Source organism: Aplidium turbinatum, chromosome 7 (assembly GCF_918807975.1).
Source record: "Aplidium turbinatum chromosome 7, kaAplTurb1.1, whole genome shotgun sequence".
Lineage (NCBI taxonomy): Eukaryota > Metazoa > Chordata > Ascidiacea > Aplousobranchia > Polyclinidae > Aplidium > Aplidium turbinatum.
The window spans coordinates 15,900,143-15,918,401 of record NC_137478.1 but is presented as its reverse complement, the minus strand read 5'-3'; the positions used below and the strand labels follow the sequence as shown (position 1 = coordinate 15,918,401).

General features: G+C 36.6%; 1 protein-coding gene across 1 annotated transcript in view; it reads right to left on the bottom strand.

The window, feature by feature from the left end:
- Positions 1-18,259, bottom strand: part of LOC145774371 (uncharacterized) — a 187,203-nt gene that overhangs the window by 122,093 nt on the left and 46,851 nt on the right. The window contains exons 7-8 of the mRNA XM_082585603.1: positions 17,011-17,106; positions 15,508-15,701 (exon numbers count right to left, since the gene is read on the bottom strand). Coding sequence (XP_082441729.1) covers positions 15,508-15,701; positions 17,011-17,106 — 290 coding nt within the window. The remainder of the gene's footprint in view (positions 1-15,507; positions 15,702-17,010; positions 17,107-18,259) is intronic.

Here is an 18,259-nt window from a genome sequence, read left to right as displayed (position 1 = left end):
GCAGCTCATTAGGCTGAAATGAAACGAAACAGAACTCTTTCTGAAGAATATACTTTCAAACAAATCCAAAACAACAAATTTTGCTTCGATTGGCATGGTTTTTGTTTGGAACAATGCTACTGTTTAGATATTGATGGATCATAATTTTGGAATTCTTGGCCTAATTTGAAGTTGCAAGTAGCTAAAATAGTTTATCGCAATATATCTAAGAATTTGAAGAATACCTGGCAACCGTGGATGAAGTGTGAAACACTTAAAATTAGGCCTATTACTTGGCTGCCCATCAACACTTTGTTTTAAAACTCATGTTAGTCCTGACTTTTGCATCTTTCATTACATTTAAATGTGATTTGGGCTAAAAGTTAAGACTTTAGCACTACACTGCTTTTGCCAAACTTTTCATCAATCTTTCCTCTACCCAATAATTTTTTTTTTTTAAGTTACGCATCATGGTTTTGTTGGTGCGTAACGACAAGAGGTCAATTTCTTTTTATCTCAAAAAGTAGTAGCCAAACCTTGTTTTAGTGTTCATAAACAGATAGCCCGCCCGAGAAAACATGGAGGATTGGAGGTACGTTGAGCGGTTCTTGAAATATTGCCGTTTTTCTATTGCTCTTCATCTATGAAGCCACCCAGTGGCTAATGTTATTTCACTTATAACTCGAGCACCGCCTGTGTGATTTTCATCAAGTTTGCACCAAATGCACATCAACTGGAACAACCTCTTGACCTTGTACTAGAAAAGGTGTGGAATACTGGTCAAAAGTGCCTTTGTTAAGCAGAAAAACAGGACACTGACCACCTGGTTCTAACATGCCTATTAACCAAAATCCCAGGTGGCTTCGAAACTGTACACAAGTGTCAGACAATACTTGAGATGTGCCAACTATAGGACACTGTTACTACTATTTGAGACGATGAGAAATCTTTATGCCTTGTGTGTTGAGACTTGAGATCTACAAAATTGCAATGAAAAAATATACCAGACATATAGTCTGATTTGAAATAAGTTATCTGAGTTATGAGACTGTTTGTTTGTTGAAAGAGACGCTATTGCAATGAGTTTACCCTAATTGCTGCATATTGTTCAAGATGCATATCATATCATATCATTATCAAGCTGCATATCATAAACTCATTGTTCAAGATCTAAATAATTCCCTAACCACTCTGAACGAAAAGAATGAAAAGTACTATCTTCTTGGGGACTTTAATATAAACATCACTAATTGCAATCTCCCTGGTGTGACCGAATATTTAAACATGCTAGAAAGCAATGGAGTGTACCCTCTGATAGTTGAACCAACCAGAGTGACTGATACCTCTTCATCAACTATTGATAACATTTTAACAAATGACACTTCAAACGCTATCCTGCCTGGTATAATCACTAGTGACCTCTCGGACCATTATCCTATATTCTGTATTATTTCTGGTTTAAAGAACTGCTCTCGTTCAAATGCCTACTTTGTCAGAGACAAACGGCACTTTAACCCTGAGCTATATTGTAATGACCTTAGTAATCATATGTTTGAATTACTACCAGTATTGTCTGAATTGACATCTGATAATTTAAACTTGAAGTTTGCTCGCTTTGTGAAAATAATCACTAGCGTAATTGATAAACATGCTCCACTTAAACAACTCTCTCGTAGACAAACTAAATTAAAAAGTAAACCCTGGCTGACTCGAGGATTGCTTGTTTCCATACGAAACAAACAAAAAATGTACAAAACTCACTTTCTAACAGGAGGCGAAACAGGAAAATACATTTACAAAAAATACTCAAATAAACTAACAAAGATTAAAAGTATAGCAAAAAAGCAGTACTTTCAAAACCAACTGAACATTAACAGTAATGAACCAAAAAAAATCTGGAGTATTATAAATTCTCTTTTGCCCAATAAAAAGAAAACAACCCAAAATGTTGATTGTGTTCGCGTTGATGATAAACTGGAAAGCGATCCAAAAATAATCGCTGAGAGTTTTAATTTCTTTTTTGCCAATATCGGAAGCCACCTCGCAGAACAAGTCGAAACTGATAAAACAAATAATTTTAAAGACTTTTTAAGCAACCGTGTTTCCTCTTCTATTTTCCTTGAACCACCAGACGTGTACGAAATAATAGAAGAAATACATCAGCTAAAGTTAAATAAATCAGCAGGGAGTGATGGTATCTCGCCTTATTTCCTTCGAATCTCTTCGACTATCATAGCCTTGCCTCTATCCATCCTTTTCGACCACGCATTTTCGAATGGCATATTTCCAGATGTTCTCAAAATTGCTAAAGTCATTCCAATTTATAAATCTGGAAGCAAACTCGAAACAAATAATTATAGACCAATTTCTCTACTCTCATGCTTTTCAAAGATTCTAGAAAAGTTAATGTTCAAACGTTTGACGTCGTTTATAAATAAGCATTCGATCTTAACGCCTACTCAGTATGGCTTTCGTGCCAACCATTCAACAAGTCATGCTGCTTTAGACATTATTACCTCCTCATACGAGCAAATGCAGAACAATGAATTGACTGGACTTGTTTTACTAGATCTTAAAAAAGCCTTTGACACAGTTCATCATAAAAAACTTTTGCATAAACTTGATCATTATGGAATTCGAGGAGTTGCCAATGCCTTACTTACTTCCTACTTGAAAAATCGTAAACAATTTGTGTCTATTGGTCAAGAAAATTCTACATTAAAAGAAATAAAATTTGGTGTCCCTCAAGGGTCCATATTAGGACCGCTTCTCTTTTTACTTTATATAAATGATATATCTAACTGTGTTTCTTCTGTTCCTAGATTATTTGCTGATGACACTTGTCTGGTTATTAAAGCCGATAATTTATTAAGTCTTCAAAATTTAATTAATCTTGAACTGAAAGGAATCAAACGTTGGATCACAGCCAATTCACTTACGATAAATGCTTCTAAGTCTAACTTTTTAATAATTGCACCCAAGACCAACCAAAAATCAACTAATGTTGAAGTATTTTACGGCAATACCCAACTAAAAAATGTTCACACTGCTAAATACCTTGGTATCTTAATTGACAAAAATCTATCTTTTCTTCCTCATATTGATGCTATATCTTCCAAACTCTCCAAATCTGTTGGCATACTCTCTAAATTAAAACATTGTTTATCTACCAAAGCTATGCTTCAGCTTTACTATTCTCTTGTGCATCCTTACCTCATATACGGACTGACAATTTGGGGGTCGTCATACAAAACACATATTGGAAAGCTTGGTGTTTTGCAAAATAAGGCAGTCAAAGCTGTTGTGAAAGGCAAATGGGCTGACCATGTCACACCCTTTTATAAACAACTAAATATCCTAAAGTTAAAAGATCTGTACAACTTTGAAATTGCTAAGTTTATGTATCAGTTTAGTTTTAATTTATTACCCGACACTTTTCAAAACTACTTTAAAAAATGTAACCAAATTCACAACTTTTCTACTCGAAACTCGACCAACCTAGATTACTATTATTATCGATACACAACCACAAAACTACAACGCTCAATAAAATACTCTGGCGCAAAAATTTGGAATAATATATCAGATGAAATTCGCAAATCCTCATTCACAACTTTTAAAAGAATGTACAAAAAGAAAATTATTGACTCATATTAAACAAATGCTAAATTAACCTACTAATCAGTTTTTTGACTTCTTATCATCTTGGACAGCTTCACCGTTATTTATGTACTATTATCTCTTTGTCTCAATTATTCAATTATAATTATCATTGATGAGTTAAGGGTGGCTGCTTGACTTGAAGACCTTGAACGGTCACTTCGCAGCCTCCCACTGCTGTGATGCTACCATCATTCTTTACTCGTTTTTTTTTTATTGTAAACTTTTCAACAGTTTTACTGTACATTGTGTTTTGATTTATTGTACATATTTTTTCGCAGCGGCCAATAAACAAACAAACAAACAAACAAACAAGCATATTGTGACATTTAATGTCAAAATAGGTAAAAAAAAACAAAAAAAAAAACGAACAAAAAACAAAAAAAAACGATAAAAAACAAAAAAAACAAGCTCGTTTTTTTTAAAACAAAAAAACCGTTTTTTTGCATCTCTAGTCTTAACCCTGATGATACTTGTTACTATGGGTCTGCTACTATTCGGCTAGTCCGATTCGGCTAGTCCAATTCGGCTAGTCCGATTCGGCTAGTTCCCTATTCGGCTACAGTCCGATTCGGCCAGTCCGATTCGGCCAGTCCGATTCGGCCAGTCCGATTCGGCTAGTTCCCTATTCGGTTACAGTTTTGAATTGTATTTTGTATTTTATTCCACAACATCGTTTCTTTTGCATTCCGACAAAGAAAAATAAATTGAAATGAAATCTAGTGCAAAATGTTTGAACTATTACATTGAAATGTTTGCTCACATAAAATCGACATGTATCCTACGTCACCATCCATAAGCGTCGATTTTTTCTTAGAAGAGAGGAATTCTGGGTGGGCGAGAGTTTTCAAACAGATTTCATTGAATGTGTATGTTTGCAAATTCGCAATGGTTCAGTCTTCGAAATGAGCATATTTTTACTTCGGCAAAATCGTTGCCGAGACCAAACGGCAAAATTTGAAATTGCCTCGGCAATTACTGTGAATATTTATTAGGAAAAGATTGTACTAAAACATGTAAAACGAGAAGCGAAAAATATACTAGAGTAGTCTATTACGAACGCATTGTTTGATTGTTGTGATGTAATAATACCAAAAGTAGTGATAAAGCGAGCAACGTGATACGCACGCTGTTACGATAATTCATGTTAAAAAACTCACCGGGAGAAGAAAGTAAGTTAATTTTGGGTTGATTCAACGTTCGAGTCAGCACAAATCGATTTAATTTTTCCGGCTGGTTATATTGCGTAACAACAATGCCCAATAAGAAATTTACGTTTGTTTTACATTAATTCGACATCTAGCGACGTTGAATTATCATAAAATAATGTTAATTGATCAACCAGGTACAGGTAACATATTAATAGCTCCCTGCGAGAAGATCGCCTCGATTTATGTAAGCTTATTTATAAGCCAACATAATTTCGGCACAATTGGGACACTGCTAGCAACACAAAGTCTGTTTGATGAACTATAGTTAGAATCGGTATCATCAGATGCTGTATCAGCTGGACAAGATAACGGAAAGCGAGGCGCAACAAGCAGTACCGGTAGATGCTTACAATAATTTGATGTCTACTGGAGTTAAATCAATGCAAATACTCCATAGGGTAATATTTTTATAAAAGATTCTCCCAGCTGGGCACGTGTCTAAGCGCCGGCGAAGTAGGAAGTAACCCAAATAAAACATCCAGCAATAGTAAGATTGAATCAACATTCTAGTCTGGTGTAGTCTAAGAAAATTAGTTTTTTCTTGTAATCTTGTGGTCCTTACAATCACCTCGGCAATTGCCGACGCTAATTTGGAAAAGTGTGGTTAGTCTTTCTCACAAAGACTGCGTTTAGCGTCACTGCAGCAATTAAGCTTTAATAGGTTGGATGTTTTCTTTCTTGCATCTTGCGATCTTATGAGCGCTGCTAATCTAAACAAACTTCTTTTATGTTTTCCTTTGCGACCTAAAAAGCGCGTGACTCGTGACCTGTTATCTTTAAAGTGGCGCTTTCAGATTTGCCGCATTTGTAAAAGGGATTGTTTTAGTACGTCTTTAATTTGTATCGGTTATTTTATTGTCATGTTCATCATGATGTCATATTCACATTCCCTTACGCTGACCGGAAACTGAAGTTTGATTGTGACGTAACGAAAGTGAGACAACTCGGAGAAAAGATCAAATTACAGACGCAAATTTGGAGAAAAGATCAAACGTGGCTTTCTCTCACCAGAAATAGCCAGCTGTGGCAGTTGCCGTAGCAACAACAATGCAGTGAGTACTAGAGATGCAGCAAACCCAAAATTTTTATCTGCACACCGCACCGCAACTGACTCATCTATCCGCGCACCGCACACTGCAATTTATCTGAAACTTTGACACTGTGCCGCACCGCACACCGCAAATTACAAAATTTTAAAAAATATTTTAACACGTCATTTTTTAGGAAGTCAATGAATAAATCAATGAATTGTAGCAAAAAGCACCCATGGCATATAACTGGTAACCTACCAGTACAGTTGTGCACTAATTGGCTAAGCTAACCATCAATCATTCTATTTTTCGTCATTAACGCGTCCGGGATGAAAAAGATATTAACTACAAAAATCAATATAAACCTACCAGCACGTTAACGAACGGGAAAAGGTGGCAAAACCTTGAAAGGTTTAAAACGTGCCTGAATGAAAAATTATGTAGTAGGCTATATATCAGTAGTTAGCACGGCCACAAAACCCAAAAAATAAATAGCAAAAAGCAAAAATCTTATTCTCTTATCAGCAATGCATCTAAGTTCTAAGACATAATACAAACTAAGACAAATAGAATGTTCCTGGATCCAGTACCAGGACCTTTGAACACTTTTTGTAAGCAATAATGCAATTTTAATGTCAGTGGCTATATGAACTACACACACAAGAGTAAAACTTATAGCCTGAACTCACAGGGCTAACTGTTATAGTAACTAATGCGGTAGTTGCACTAGGCCTATAGCCTGGTAACTGGTAGCTGAGCTTATCAGCTAGGCTATTAACCAAAAACATTCATACAGCTTTCCTGACAAGCCAGTCCCAAAACCCTGTCAACAGAGTCAACTGCAAGCCATTTGCAATTTACATAGCTTTCCAGCTTAGGGTTTCCGAAGGAAAAAAACTGATCCGTGTTTCCAATTTAAATTTGAAGTTTCATAACTGATTTTCTTCAAAAGTTGAAAGTTTACGTTGACGAAAACTTAGTTTCTTGAAAGTTTAATTTCTTGAAAGTTTACACGGCAAGCGGCGCGGCTTTATCATTTCAACCTTCCACGCGGCGCGGCACAGCACGCGGCAAAAAAGTCAAAAGCGGCCGCGTACGCGGCACGGCTTGCATCACTAGTGAGTACCGCCTTTTTTTCCACGCAGCATTGTTGCGGAATTGCTTTGTTCTGTCGGATACCTAGCGAGAGACATAGCGTAAAACAAGAAGTTGCGCGGCAGTTGGTTGGATATAGTCCAGCGACCAGCGTTTAACAAAAACGAAAATAATTGTAACGAACACTTCATAAGTGTCATGAAAACAGGGTGGGCGAAACATATTTTGCCCACCCTCGTTTCACGGCAGGGTGGGAGTCACCCACCCAGCCGACCCTATTTCGACGCCTATGTCACCATCTGTATGCAAACTTAGAATATATTAGAATCCTCAACTATTACAAAATTCCAAATCCAACGACACCTTCTGTTGATTTAGAGAATGTTGTATTTTATTCCACAATATCGTTTCTTTTGTAGGTGAAATTATCGAAGCTTTAGATGAGTGGGGTTTAGACGTAACCACTGAAATCTTAAATCATATTTATGACACTGAAAACATCCCTAGTGACATGGTACGTTCCATATTCATAACTTTACCAAACAAAACCGTAGCAACAGAATGCTCACTCCACGGAACAATTAGCCTTGTGAATCATCTAACTAAGATCTTACTCCGAATCATGATGATGTGATTGAGACCAAAACTAAAATTCCACGTCATGTAACACCGAAACCCAGGTTTATTCTAAACTGCCACTTAGGTTTTAACTTCATTTTTTATGTCAAACGCTTTTTGGGAACTGTCTTTTTTTCGTTGATACGTTTTCGCTGAGACTTTATCTCATTAACCTCTATAGTTAATCATGAAAAATGTTATTTTGATGTAAACTAAAACACTTATTTCGAACGAACCCAGACAGCAAAATTCGTCATTTTTACATTGATTCAACGTCTGCAGACGTTGAATCAATGTAAAAATGACTGATTTTTTCGTCTGGGAAGGCACTCAAAGGTAAACACTGGATAAAATGCAAGAAGGCAAAAGAAACGATATTGTGGAATAAAATACAAAATTCTCTATAAACAGAAGAATCGGACATACATCTCTCTGTTATCATTGTTAATGTAAAAATTCAAACTGAGCTGCTGAAATTTCCGATTTTAGTTTTGGTTTGCATACAGACGGTGACGTAGGATACATGTCGATTTTATGTGAGCAAACATTTCAATTTAATAGTTCAAACATTTTGCGCTAAATTTCATTTCAAATTATTTTTCTTTGACGGAATGCAAAAGAAACGATATTGTGGAATAAAATACAAAATACAATTCAAAACTGTAACCGAATAGGGAACTAGCCGAATCGGACTGGCCGAATCGGACTAGCCGAAACGGGCCATTCCGTGTTACTATAGTCACCTGTACGAACATTTTGCGGAAATCCGAAGATGCCACTTTAAAGATAACAGATCACGAGTCACGCGCTTTTTAGGTCGCAAAGGAAAACATAAAAGAAGTTTGTTTAGTTTAGCTGCGCTCATAAGATCGCAAGGCGCAAGAAAGAAAACACCAAACCTATTAAAGCTTAATAGCTGCAGCGACGCTAAACGCAGTCTTTGTGAGAAAGACTAACCATTGCGAATTTGCGAACATACGCATTCAATGAAAGCTGCTTGAAAACTCTCGCCCACCCAGAATTCCTCTCTTCTAAGAAAAAATCGACGCCTATGTATATGTATGTGCATGTAATGTGTTTACTCAAGTTATCTATTGTACAGTAACTCAGCCCAAAACTCTGAGAAATCGTCAGCTGGCGCAAGTTTTTTCGGCGGATTTCGTGCACCTTGTCGTCTAGCCTATCGCATGCTTTCATCACACTGGGCTTCCCGTTTCTCTGCTGCAAGACAGTGCTCCATGCCCGCAGGGCTTCCTCGAACGAAACAATTTCCTCCTCAACAGTTATCTCATCATTTTCGCTTTCAATTGGCACTTCGCTGCACAACATCTCCTTTGCAATCTCGTCCAGTGTGAAAGACCCCACAGTCTTAAGGCACTCATCAGCTTCAAGAAAGTCAGACAGCTCGATCTCCTCGTTCTTGTGCATCTTTTCCTCGGCAGGCAGCGCTTCCCAGATCTCGAGCAGATTACCATCGTCTTGCTCAAATTGGATTTCCGCGTACAATTATAATTGTACAACACAACATGGCATTACATTGTCACATCACAGGGCTGTTTTTACAACCTCTCGCTACTATGCCACTTTCTCTCGGTCTCAAAGGGTGGCACAGTATCGAAGTTTGACTGTAAATAAATAGAAATGACAAAGTCCATAAATCGATGAATTTTTTCGATCTGTCCAGCAGCAAATATTGTTCCTTTCGGAAGCTTAGTAACTATTTTTTCTTTCAAAATAATCCTTTTTAGGCAATATAAGATTTTGCACATCCAACGTGCCTTATGAAGAGCACCTGGACTTTGGATTGTAAACAATGTATCGCCGCCATCTAGATACATAAGTGCAAGTTCTAACACTTCCTTATAATCGCCTCTTAATGGAGCTTTGCTTACGAGGATTCTTCTGCACAATGCAATAATGGAGAAAGATCGCTTCTCTTGCACAGCGTAGGTAAAATTTGTAGAGTCTCTGGTCGTTAGTGAATGAAAATGTTCTCTAAATCTTGCAAAACTGCAATATCAGGGCTCCTCGATGTCTCAATTGTTAAGCTTGTCCACATGTGGCTCAGCATGATTTCTCCAATATGGTGACGACATGCACACCATAAGAGTTGCCGGTTGAGCTGTTCCTGTATTGAAATGCACCCGGCTGTTAAATGACCAGTGTTTGTAGCAGTTGTATAGAAAACCATGCATCTAATACAAGTAATACAATCTGTGCATTCCCATGCAGAAAAAAACCACATGTCGCATCAGCAATCAACTTTCCAGCATTATCACTACTATGTCTTGGGAATGTAGGTACACCAAGCAACTTTATTCCACCTTCCACTGAAACTAAAACTGGGAGTCGATCATCAACATCGTAATTAGAAAGCAAAGAAGTCATCAGCTTTCCAAGTTCCCTATGCTTGGAGGAACCCATGATTTTTGAATGCTTTCAGCTATCTTGTCTAGGGTTGTACAGGGATGGAAAGTTTCCGGGTATTTTGAAAACTTTCCTGGAAACTTTCCTGGAATTTTGAAGGACACTGGAATATTGGGAATTTTCATTTGGCATTTATTATGTTTAAAACATTTGTTAAATATTTTATCAATTAAAATAAAATATCAAAAACGTATCTTAAGCATTTCTTATTTTCTTTAATTATTATAAACGCTAATTTGGTGTTAGTTAAGAATAAGGCTTATGCATAATTATTAATTATGCATACTTGTTCAATATTTAAAAAAATACTGATCATATTTGCGAACACTCACACCAAGGTCCGCAATAGACTCGCAAATTAAAGGGTAAAAAAACTAGTATCAGTCAGGTCAAATTTGGCATTGTTTGAGCCGTGACAGAACAGTCATTAGTACATCATATGAAGAAGCCGAGCAGGAGGAGATGCTAACTGGCAATAACTAAAACGACTTTGTGACTGACTCAGTATTGTTTTTGTTTGTAAAAAAATAAATGATTCATTTTTGGAGTTATTAAATTAAACCATGTGTTTGTATGTTCTTAAGTATTTTAGTTATACATAGTACTTTTATTCTAAACAGTATAAGGCCATTATTTTCCTGTTTTAACATCAAATTAAGATTGTTTTGAAAGTTTCCAAAAATTACCGAAAATTCCCAAAAATTCCCGTTATTTACCAAAATTTCCATGGAAAGTTTCGGATCTGAAAATTCCCGGCAATTTTGCAACCCTAATCTTGTCAATGCATTCAACACGATATGGGTATAATTGTGATGCACTTAAACTAAATTTACCAACATCTCCTTCACAACTACTCATCAATGATTTCACAACAGAGGAAAGCTCTGTAGGTGTGATATCACTCCGTACTGCAGAAGAAACTAACTCATGAGATTTCAGCACATTGTGAGGAATGAAAACCCATTCACCTGTTTTTGTGAAACAGCGATGCTTTCTTCGGGAAGGTCCAGGTAAAAGCTCATCATCTTCTTCATAATTTGCTTCATTAAAAAATTCTTCTTGTCCACTTTTGTCACTTTCCACTGCTTTTCTGTTTGTTTCTGCATTAACTCGTTTCTGCACCTCTTTGCATCTGGCTTGTATATTTTTCTCTGTTGTGGCAAGTTTCTTGTCAATGCCAGCCAGCACTGCAATTCTATCAGTTTGCATTGATATCAAAAATTGCCTTTCTTCATTGTTCTTTATAATATCAAATACGTGCTTGGGCCAAAACGACATTGATTCTTCCAAACTTACTTTATAGTTGTCAATTCTTTCTTTAGACTTTCCCGAATCTCGCCTTTTTAATGGTATTTTCATAAAGTTTAACTATATCCTGTGCCATCAAATTACTTTTCTTCGTTGGTATTCTTGCGCGATTGTAAATTGGAGTGATTTCTCCTGCAACAGTAAGTGCTCCAGCATTAATAATGATATAAGCATTGTTTAGTGTTGTCTGCTTCCAGCAGTTTTTCTTTTCTACAAAAAAAGAAAGAAGAACTTTTTTCTAGAGGGCAGCTTGCTTCTTTTGGCATGAAGATCATCTTCTGATGGCACTGTGCCTAAAAGAAAAAAACTAGGATCTTTGAAACGTGACATTGTAAGACTGTATTACTTGATATGGCTTGACAATCTGTTAGCTTCTAACTGACCTGTTGAAGACAGATGTTGCTTTTATAGGCTAGCAATTTAGTAGTGCCACTTCAGTTAAGAGTTTACTGTTGTAGGATTAGCCTATTTTATCATCACAGTGTCTATTTCTTTCCCTAAGAAAACTCAGTTTGTCCAAAATCCAGGCCTAAACATTAATATTTTTTGCTGAAACTTCATATTATTGCTATTCAAGTGAAACCTCACCACTGAGAAAAAATAATACAAAAAAATATGAACATTGGGGCACATGACGCAGTGACGCACCCAAGTCAGCAGTCTATCACTACTCACAGTTTTGCAATGACTGCGATTATAACGAAAGTAACAGTCGCAAGTATTCTATTAACTTTTGATAAAATTTATAGAAAAACATCAAATGATCATATAAATTACTGATGTTTGATCCTGTGTGCCAACATATAGCTCATAAGTCATAACATAATTTCGTCAATCTCATTAATCGTCAAGTGCGTTGTGAAGTCAGCATATTCTTCTAAGTGTGTTGCTTCGAAACTTATGTAACTTAATTATGATTCTATAAGGAGACGCAATATCCCAAAATTTCAAATAGAAAATTTTAGGGGTCCGCGACGCTTCAAAGACACCAAAAGGGGTCCACCAAAACAAAAAGGTTGAGAACCACTGCCTTAGGGAATTTCAAACAGTCAATTTACAAAGACTAATTCCATTGAGTAATCCTGATCAAAATTTATTCTGTGGCTGCGGGAGTCACTCACTCATTCCACCAGTAACGCCTCATGTTTCTCATATTGTGTGGGTTGGGTGTCAGCTAAAGTCGATTCAGCCAAAGCCATTTAGGATGCCTAAGTTTTTTTGACCAAGCGACTTTTTCCATGCTTTATATGTGTCCGTACCAAACACAGCCTTCTTTATCTCGTCACATTTTCAAGCTAATGGATGCCAAGCCTGGATTTCAGCTCTTCTACCATCACCGGGTCAAGAAGGTGCCGACACAGACACTATCATATTATGGAAAAAAAAAATTCAAAAATCAGTTTAAAGTTTTTTTTTAGATATTTTATAGCCTAAGACCTAAGTCAATTCAAACATTAAACAAATTTTTTTTTTTAATTTTGAAAAAATTTCATACACTAAAATAATTGTAATAAAAGGTTTCTGCAGACTCTTTACCTCAGTTCTGGCTTCTCGGTGTGATGGAAATTGCTAATCATCAATAATTGTAGGATCCATGTGAGAGGATTCAACCAAACGTATAATAATCAATAAAAAATCAACCAGGTTTGATAACTACAAAAATTTATTGGTAGAGCTTTCGCCGCCGTAAAGGTGGCTTCATCAGTACTCTTATTCAAATAGAAATAGAAATTCTTATTCAAATAAATTCTATTTGAATAAGAGTACTGATGAAGCCGCTTTTACGGCGGCGAAAGCTCTACCACTAACTTTTTGTAGTTACCAAACCTGGTTGATTTTTTATTGACTAAAATAATTGTTTGTTATCAGCGAAGACGTATGTTATTCAGAATCTGATTTCTTTATGTATTAGAAGTGGTAAACCATTCATCAGTTCAAGCATTTCATCTATCATCTCGCAAGCAATCGACCATTTATCTGACTGTTTAACATTGGATAACCAAATAAACTAAGTCGTGACATTGAACAATGAACTAATAACCGCAATGCAATTATACAAGCAATGAGATTTCAAACAATAAAATGGTCTCATTTTTCTGCTAGACATGAACTTTATCTGGAACAGTTCAAAAGCCCATTCAAACACATGAAGAAACAGTTGCTAAATGACCATACCATTGAGAAACGTCTCTCCAGAGCCAGAATTCTGCTCTCACGCATTGAAGGAGGAGGCATGCTGCTAAACCTTGTGTTTAGCGATGATAAGAAATTTGATGTCCAGTATCATTTTAACAGTCAGAATGATCGTGTTTGGTCAAGAGATGGTGACGTGGAACCCTGGGTAGTCACTCGGAGACAAGGGGCGGCAGCAGTGATGGTGTGGGCCGCAGTCAACAAATCAGGAAGGAGTCCATTGGTTTTTGTGGACCAAGGAGTGGAATTGAACCAAGAAAACTAACGAAATGATATTCTATAGCAGGGGTTCTTAACCTTTTTTGTCTCGTTTACCCCTTGCCGAATAAAAAAAGTAAAATTTACCCCACTGTTTTGGTGGCCCCTTATGATTAAGTCGTGTCCAGTTAACCAGCCAAGAAATGCAAAACATCCTTTTTTGTCTGGATTTACCTTGGCAAATATCAAAAACAAGCTATTTATTTGCCAAAGACACGATTGTTCTTGACGGGGTTCTGTGAAAAATAATGTCTACTCAAATGTCCTAAATAACTATGATAAAAGCACACAAGAATGTTTAAGTTTTTTCTTTTATTAATAACTGACACGCAATTTCAACAGTCAATCAGTGAGACTTTTGTGCTTGCTTGCCACGAACAATTTTGGAGATTCTTGGAACAGTCGTTGAAAGAGCTTCTCGCATGTCGTCTTTGGGAACTAAGCGAGATCGATGTTTTGTTTTAATAGTCAACAATGAAGAGAACCCTGCTTCACACAGATAAGTAGTTGGAAAAGGTATAATAACTTCAAATGCACGCTTAGTCAGTAGCTAACTGCTCTAGGCTGCTGCTGAGCTGAGTCAGAGTCTGCCTCGCTTTCTAACCTAGTCTTGTTCTGAAACGATCCCTGGTCCATATCTAGAAAGCTTTGAAAGTTTTGATCAGAACTGACGATGCACTAGCAAGTGCGAAATATATTTTCTGTTACGTCTACTGACAACTGATCCCTGTTGCCTTAGCAATTGAGGTTTTAGCACGCTTAGACAGCGTAGGAAACTCTTCGACTAATCCACACCAAAACTTGGAAAAGTCACCATTGCACGATAAGAATTTGGAACAAAGCGTTGTTGAACATTGAAGTTGAAGATCAATCAATTCATCTTTGCAAAAATCATCATCAGCAATAAGCCACTTTCTAACTTGGCTTCGAAGGGATGAGTTATCCAAAAAGCAGTACTGTTAAAACTTTCACCTTCAAAGTAACCGTCAAAGTTTTTTTTTAAGGCGGCAAGGTGCTGGCATATTTCGACTTCGAGGTCAGAAATCTCGTTGCGACTTCTACTGACTTTCCAATCATCAAATGTTGGAAAATTTGCGTAAATTTCTTTTTGAACTCTTCTACCCCACAGATCTAATTTTGTCTGAAAGCCCTGAATTTTATCACGTACATCTATAATGGTAACATTTTTTCCTTGCATTTGCATATTGAACTGGTTTAAACTTGAAAAAGTGTCTGTCAAGTAAGCCAACGCACCAATAAATTTGTTGTCGCCAAAATGCTTACTCAAGGTGGATTTGCGTTCTCGAAGAAAAATCTTGATTTTACCATGTAGTTTGAAAACTCGAGACAAAACAAGAACCCCAGAGAGCCACCGAACTTCGGTGTGATAAAGAACAGCACAAATTTCAATCAAACTCGAGTGCAACACTACCAGTTTTTTAATACTGTAACTGAATGAAATGAAGTTTTCTTTAATTCATGATTCAGTAAATTTACCCCTCGGTAGGTGAAATTTACCCCCAGGGGGTAAATTTACCCCCGGTTAAGAACCCCTGTTCTATAGGGTTCATTGTTGCCTTTATTACTCAAAAATTGTCTACCATTTGTTAAATACAGTTGTTTGAAGTTGTAACATTAATATTGATGACCCTGTATCTTAATTAAAAAAAAGGTTAGTCAGAACAAAAATTTAATTCAATGATTAGTAAGGCTAGTGGGAGTTTCACCTGAAAAGAGCTTTCCAGAGAAGGTTGAGGAGAGTGTGCAGGAACAGGTTGAAAAGAAAATGACGTCGAAACAGCAGCAAGTGCATTTTTGCTCAATGGATGAGACTTTTTTGACAAAATGTTGGAATTGCCCGGTGCTTTCCTCTTCAAATCTTTATTAAAACGCTTAGTGTTATGTTGTTCCTTAGGATATCCTGAAAACATAGCATGCATTGATAATGCAATCAGTTATGAACAAAATGATATTTTAGAAAACTCATCCCCAAATAAACATTTATTATAACTTATGCCTGCAAAACTGAACCTAATATCTACTTCATTTTGTGGTATTCTGTATTGTCCTGTTTCGTACCCACGCCTCACACAGGTTGTTATAATTTGTATCAAATGGGATCCAAATTCTAAACTATATTGAAGATTGTTCTTTGATATTCTGAAGATACATATGACGCTGTGTGTTGAAAAACCTAACATGTCAGCATATAAAAGTACATGATGGCAAGTTGCCTAGGCAATTTCACAATTGTTTTGGAGGAGGTGTGTATCCACAAGTTACTTTGAAAATCAAATGATCTCATTCAAACAGCAACACAAATCATCTAATTCTAGGCCAGGGGTCGGCAACCCTTCTTAACGAAAGAGTCATTAATGTATGTTATATCTTTCAGTATATATCACCAGCAAAAAGCCACAAGCGTATTATACGGGTTTCGTGGTATTTCTACAAATATAGATCAGACCACAGTGCCTCTGATACTGAACGATTCTTTTATATAAGCTCCATGTGTTTACAGCTTTCCACGTTTAGTAATCTCTCGAGCTGCCATAAAACTAGCAGCACTGGTGTAGCATGGGGCTTTTATCCATTTATTAAAAACTTTCTCTGCTTCGATTTTTGCATTAGTTTCAATAAGTACTGCTTTCTTTAGTTCATCTCTAAAATAGCATACTTTGCAGCAAATGCTCTATGCCTGTTCTGAAAATGTCTTGGGAAGTTCAATTTTTTCGGAATTTCTCCACATAGGCTATTCAGCATACAGATATGCCTACATTATTTGCATTGAATGCAAAGTTCATGTTCAAGTTGATAGTTGATATTAGTCTGTTCATACAAAGTAAAATCCTTTTTTTTTCGCCTAAAATCTTTCTCTTTTTTGATTTGTGCATGGCTACTGATAGAAAAAGTATGCTGTTAGCAGCAAAAGCAGTAAACTGACATGATAAAGTCAAAACTTGAATGGCAAAAATTGTAATTAAAATTACTATTTTCCGACGGAGTATCACTCGATCAGTGAGGGCACAACTAGTAAATAATGTTTTGATACCATTTTAATTTTCATTATAATAATGTAGATGTAGTAACTGGTGATGATGTAACATTAACAAATCTAGATGGCAAGTTTTTTCAAATCTAGAAGTAACCGCTTCAGAGGAGCTAAAGAAGCGCATGTGGCTCCAGAGCCGTAGGTTGCCGACCCTTATTCAAGGCAAATGAAAACTTACGTGGGGCCAACGATGTGGTTTTAAAAGAAAGAGGAAAATCATTGTGCATAATAGTGTTGTCGCACAGCTGACGTAAGTCGACACCAACTCTTGAATCTACGCACAAAACCAGAACGTTAATGCCACCTTAGATTTGTTTAATGCATATTAAAACGACACTGGAGAAGCAAAAAAAAATAGCGGAGGTTCGTGACGTGTGGAAGCAAATGCCAGCCAACCTTTGGAGACGAGACATGATGATGATGCAACTGACATTCACACACAGTAGTTCCGATTGTAATGTGACAAATACTCTAAAAACTACTCTACAGTATAAAGTTAACTTTATTGCAAAAAAGCCGTCTTCCTGAAAACCGTAGTGATCTTTATACACAGGCCTTGTCAACATGTGAACTAGAGGCAGATGTCGATTTTAAACTCTAAACAATATTTGCTTTATGTCCCTTTGAAATGATAGTTTTAAGAATAAAAAGTGCCAAAGTTTGATCACTGATCCTCAAATCTCCGCAAGATTCCTAATGCAAGGTTAAAAAGTCACAAATATTTCCTATTACCAGGGTTGCCAGATGTTTTCTGGATTTTCAGAACAAGTGCTAAATTTAGGCCAGTGTTTCTCAACCCCGAGTATGCGAACTCAAATGAGTATACCGATGGTTGTTGGTAGTGAATGAGACCACAAGCAAGTCAATTTAGAAAATAAACATTTTCAATTACTTTCTACACTTCTCGAGTAACATTTCTTTCATTGGTATGATAATATCCACAGGGTAATTTTGAAAGGCTTTTAACCGTTCTTTGTAATATCACTTACCGGTAGTCATTTTGTGAACTCCTTCGGGAATTCGTAGAAAAAGTTGTCTGAGGGACTAGCTTACAAGGTGCAATCAGTACCTTTCTGGAAGAACATTACGCTATCGTGTAGCCTACTTGCTCATTGCTTGAGCTACAACAATTGAATTGTCAATTTCTTTTTCTCAAGTGATATTTTCAGCCATATAAACCAGCTGAACTGAGCTACTTCATTAACGGAAAAAATCATTGTTCAAATTTTTCGAAAAGCATTGCTGCATTCAAATGAAATTGTGGATGCTGGCAAATATGTTTTTAATGTTAACTTGAATGTAGAGAAGACTTGGATTGTCATGCTGTTTGTCGAAATAAGTTTCCGGATCCAATATTTTTTTAAGTACCTGAGAGCACTTGTTTTCAAGTTGGATAGTTAGGCCTATAATTAAAAGAGTTCCAATGC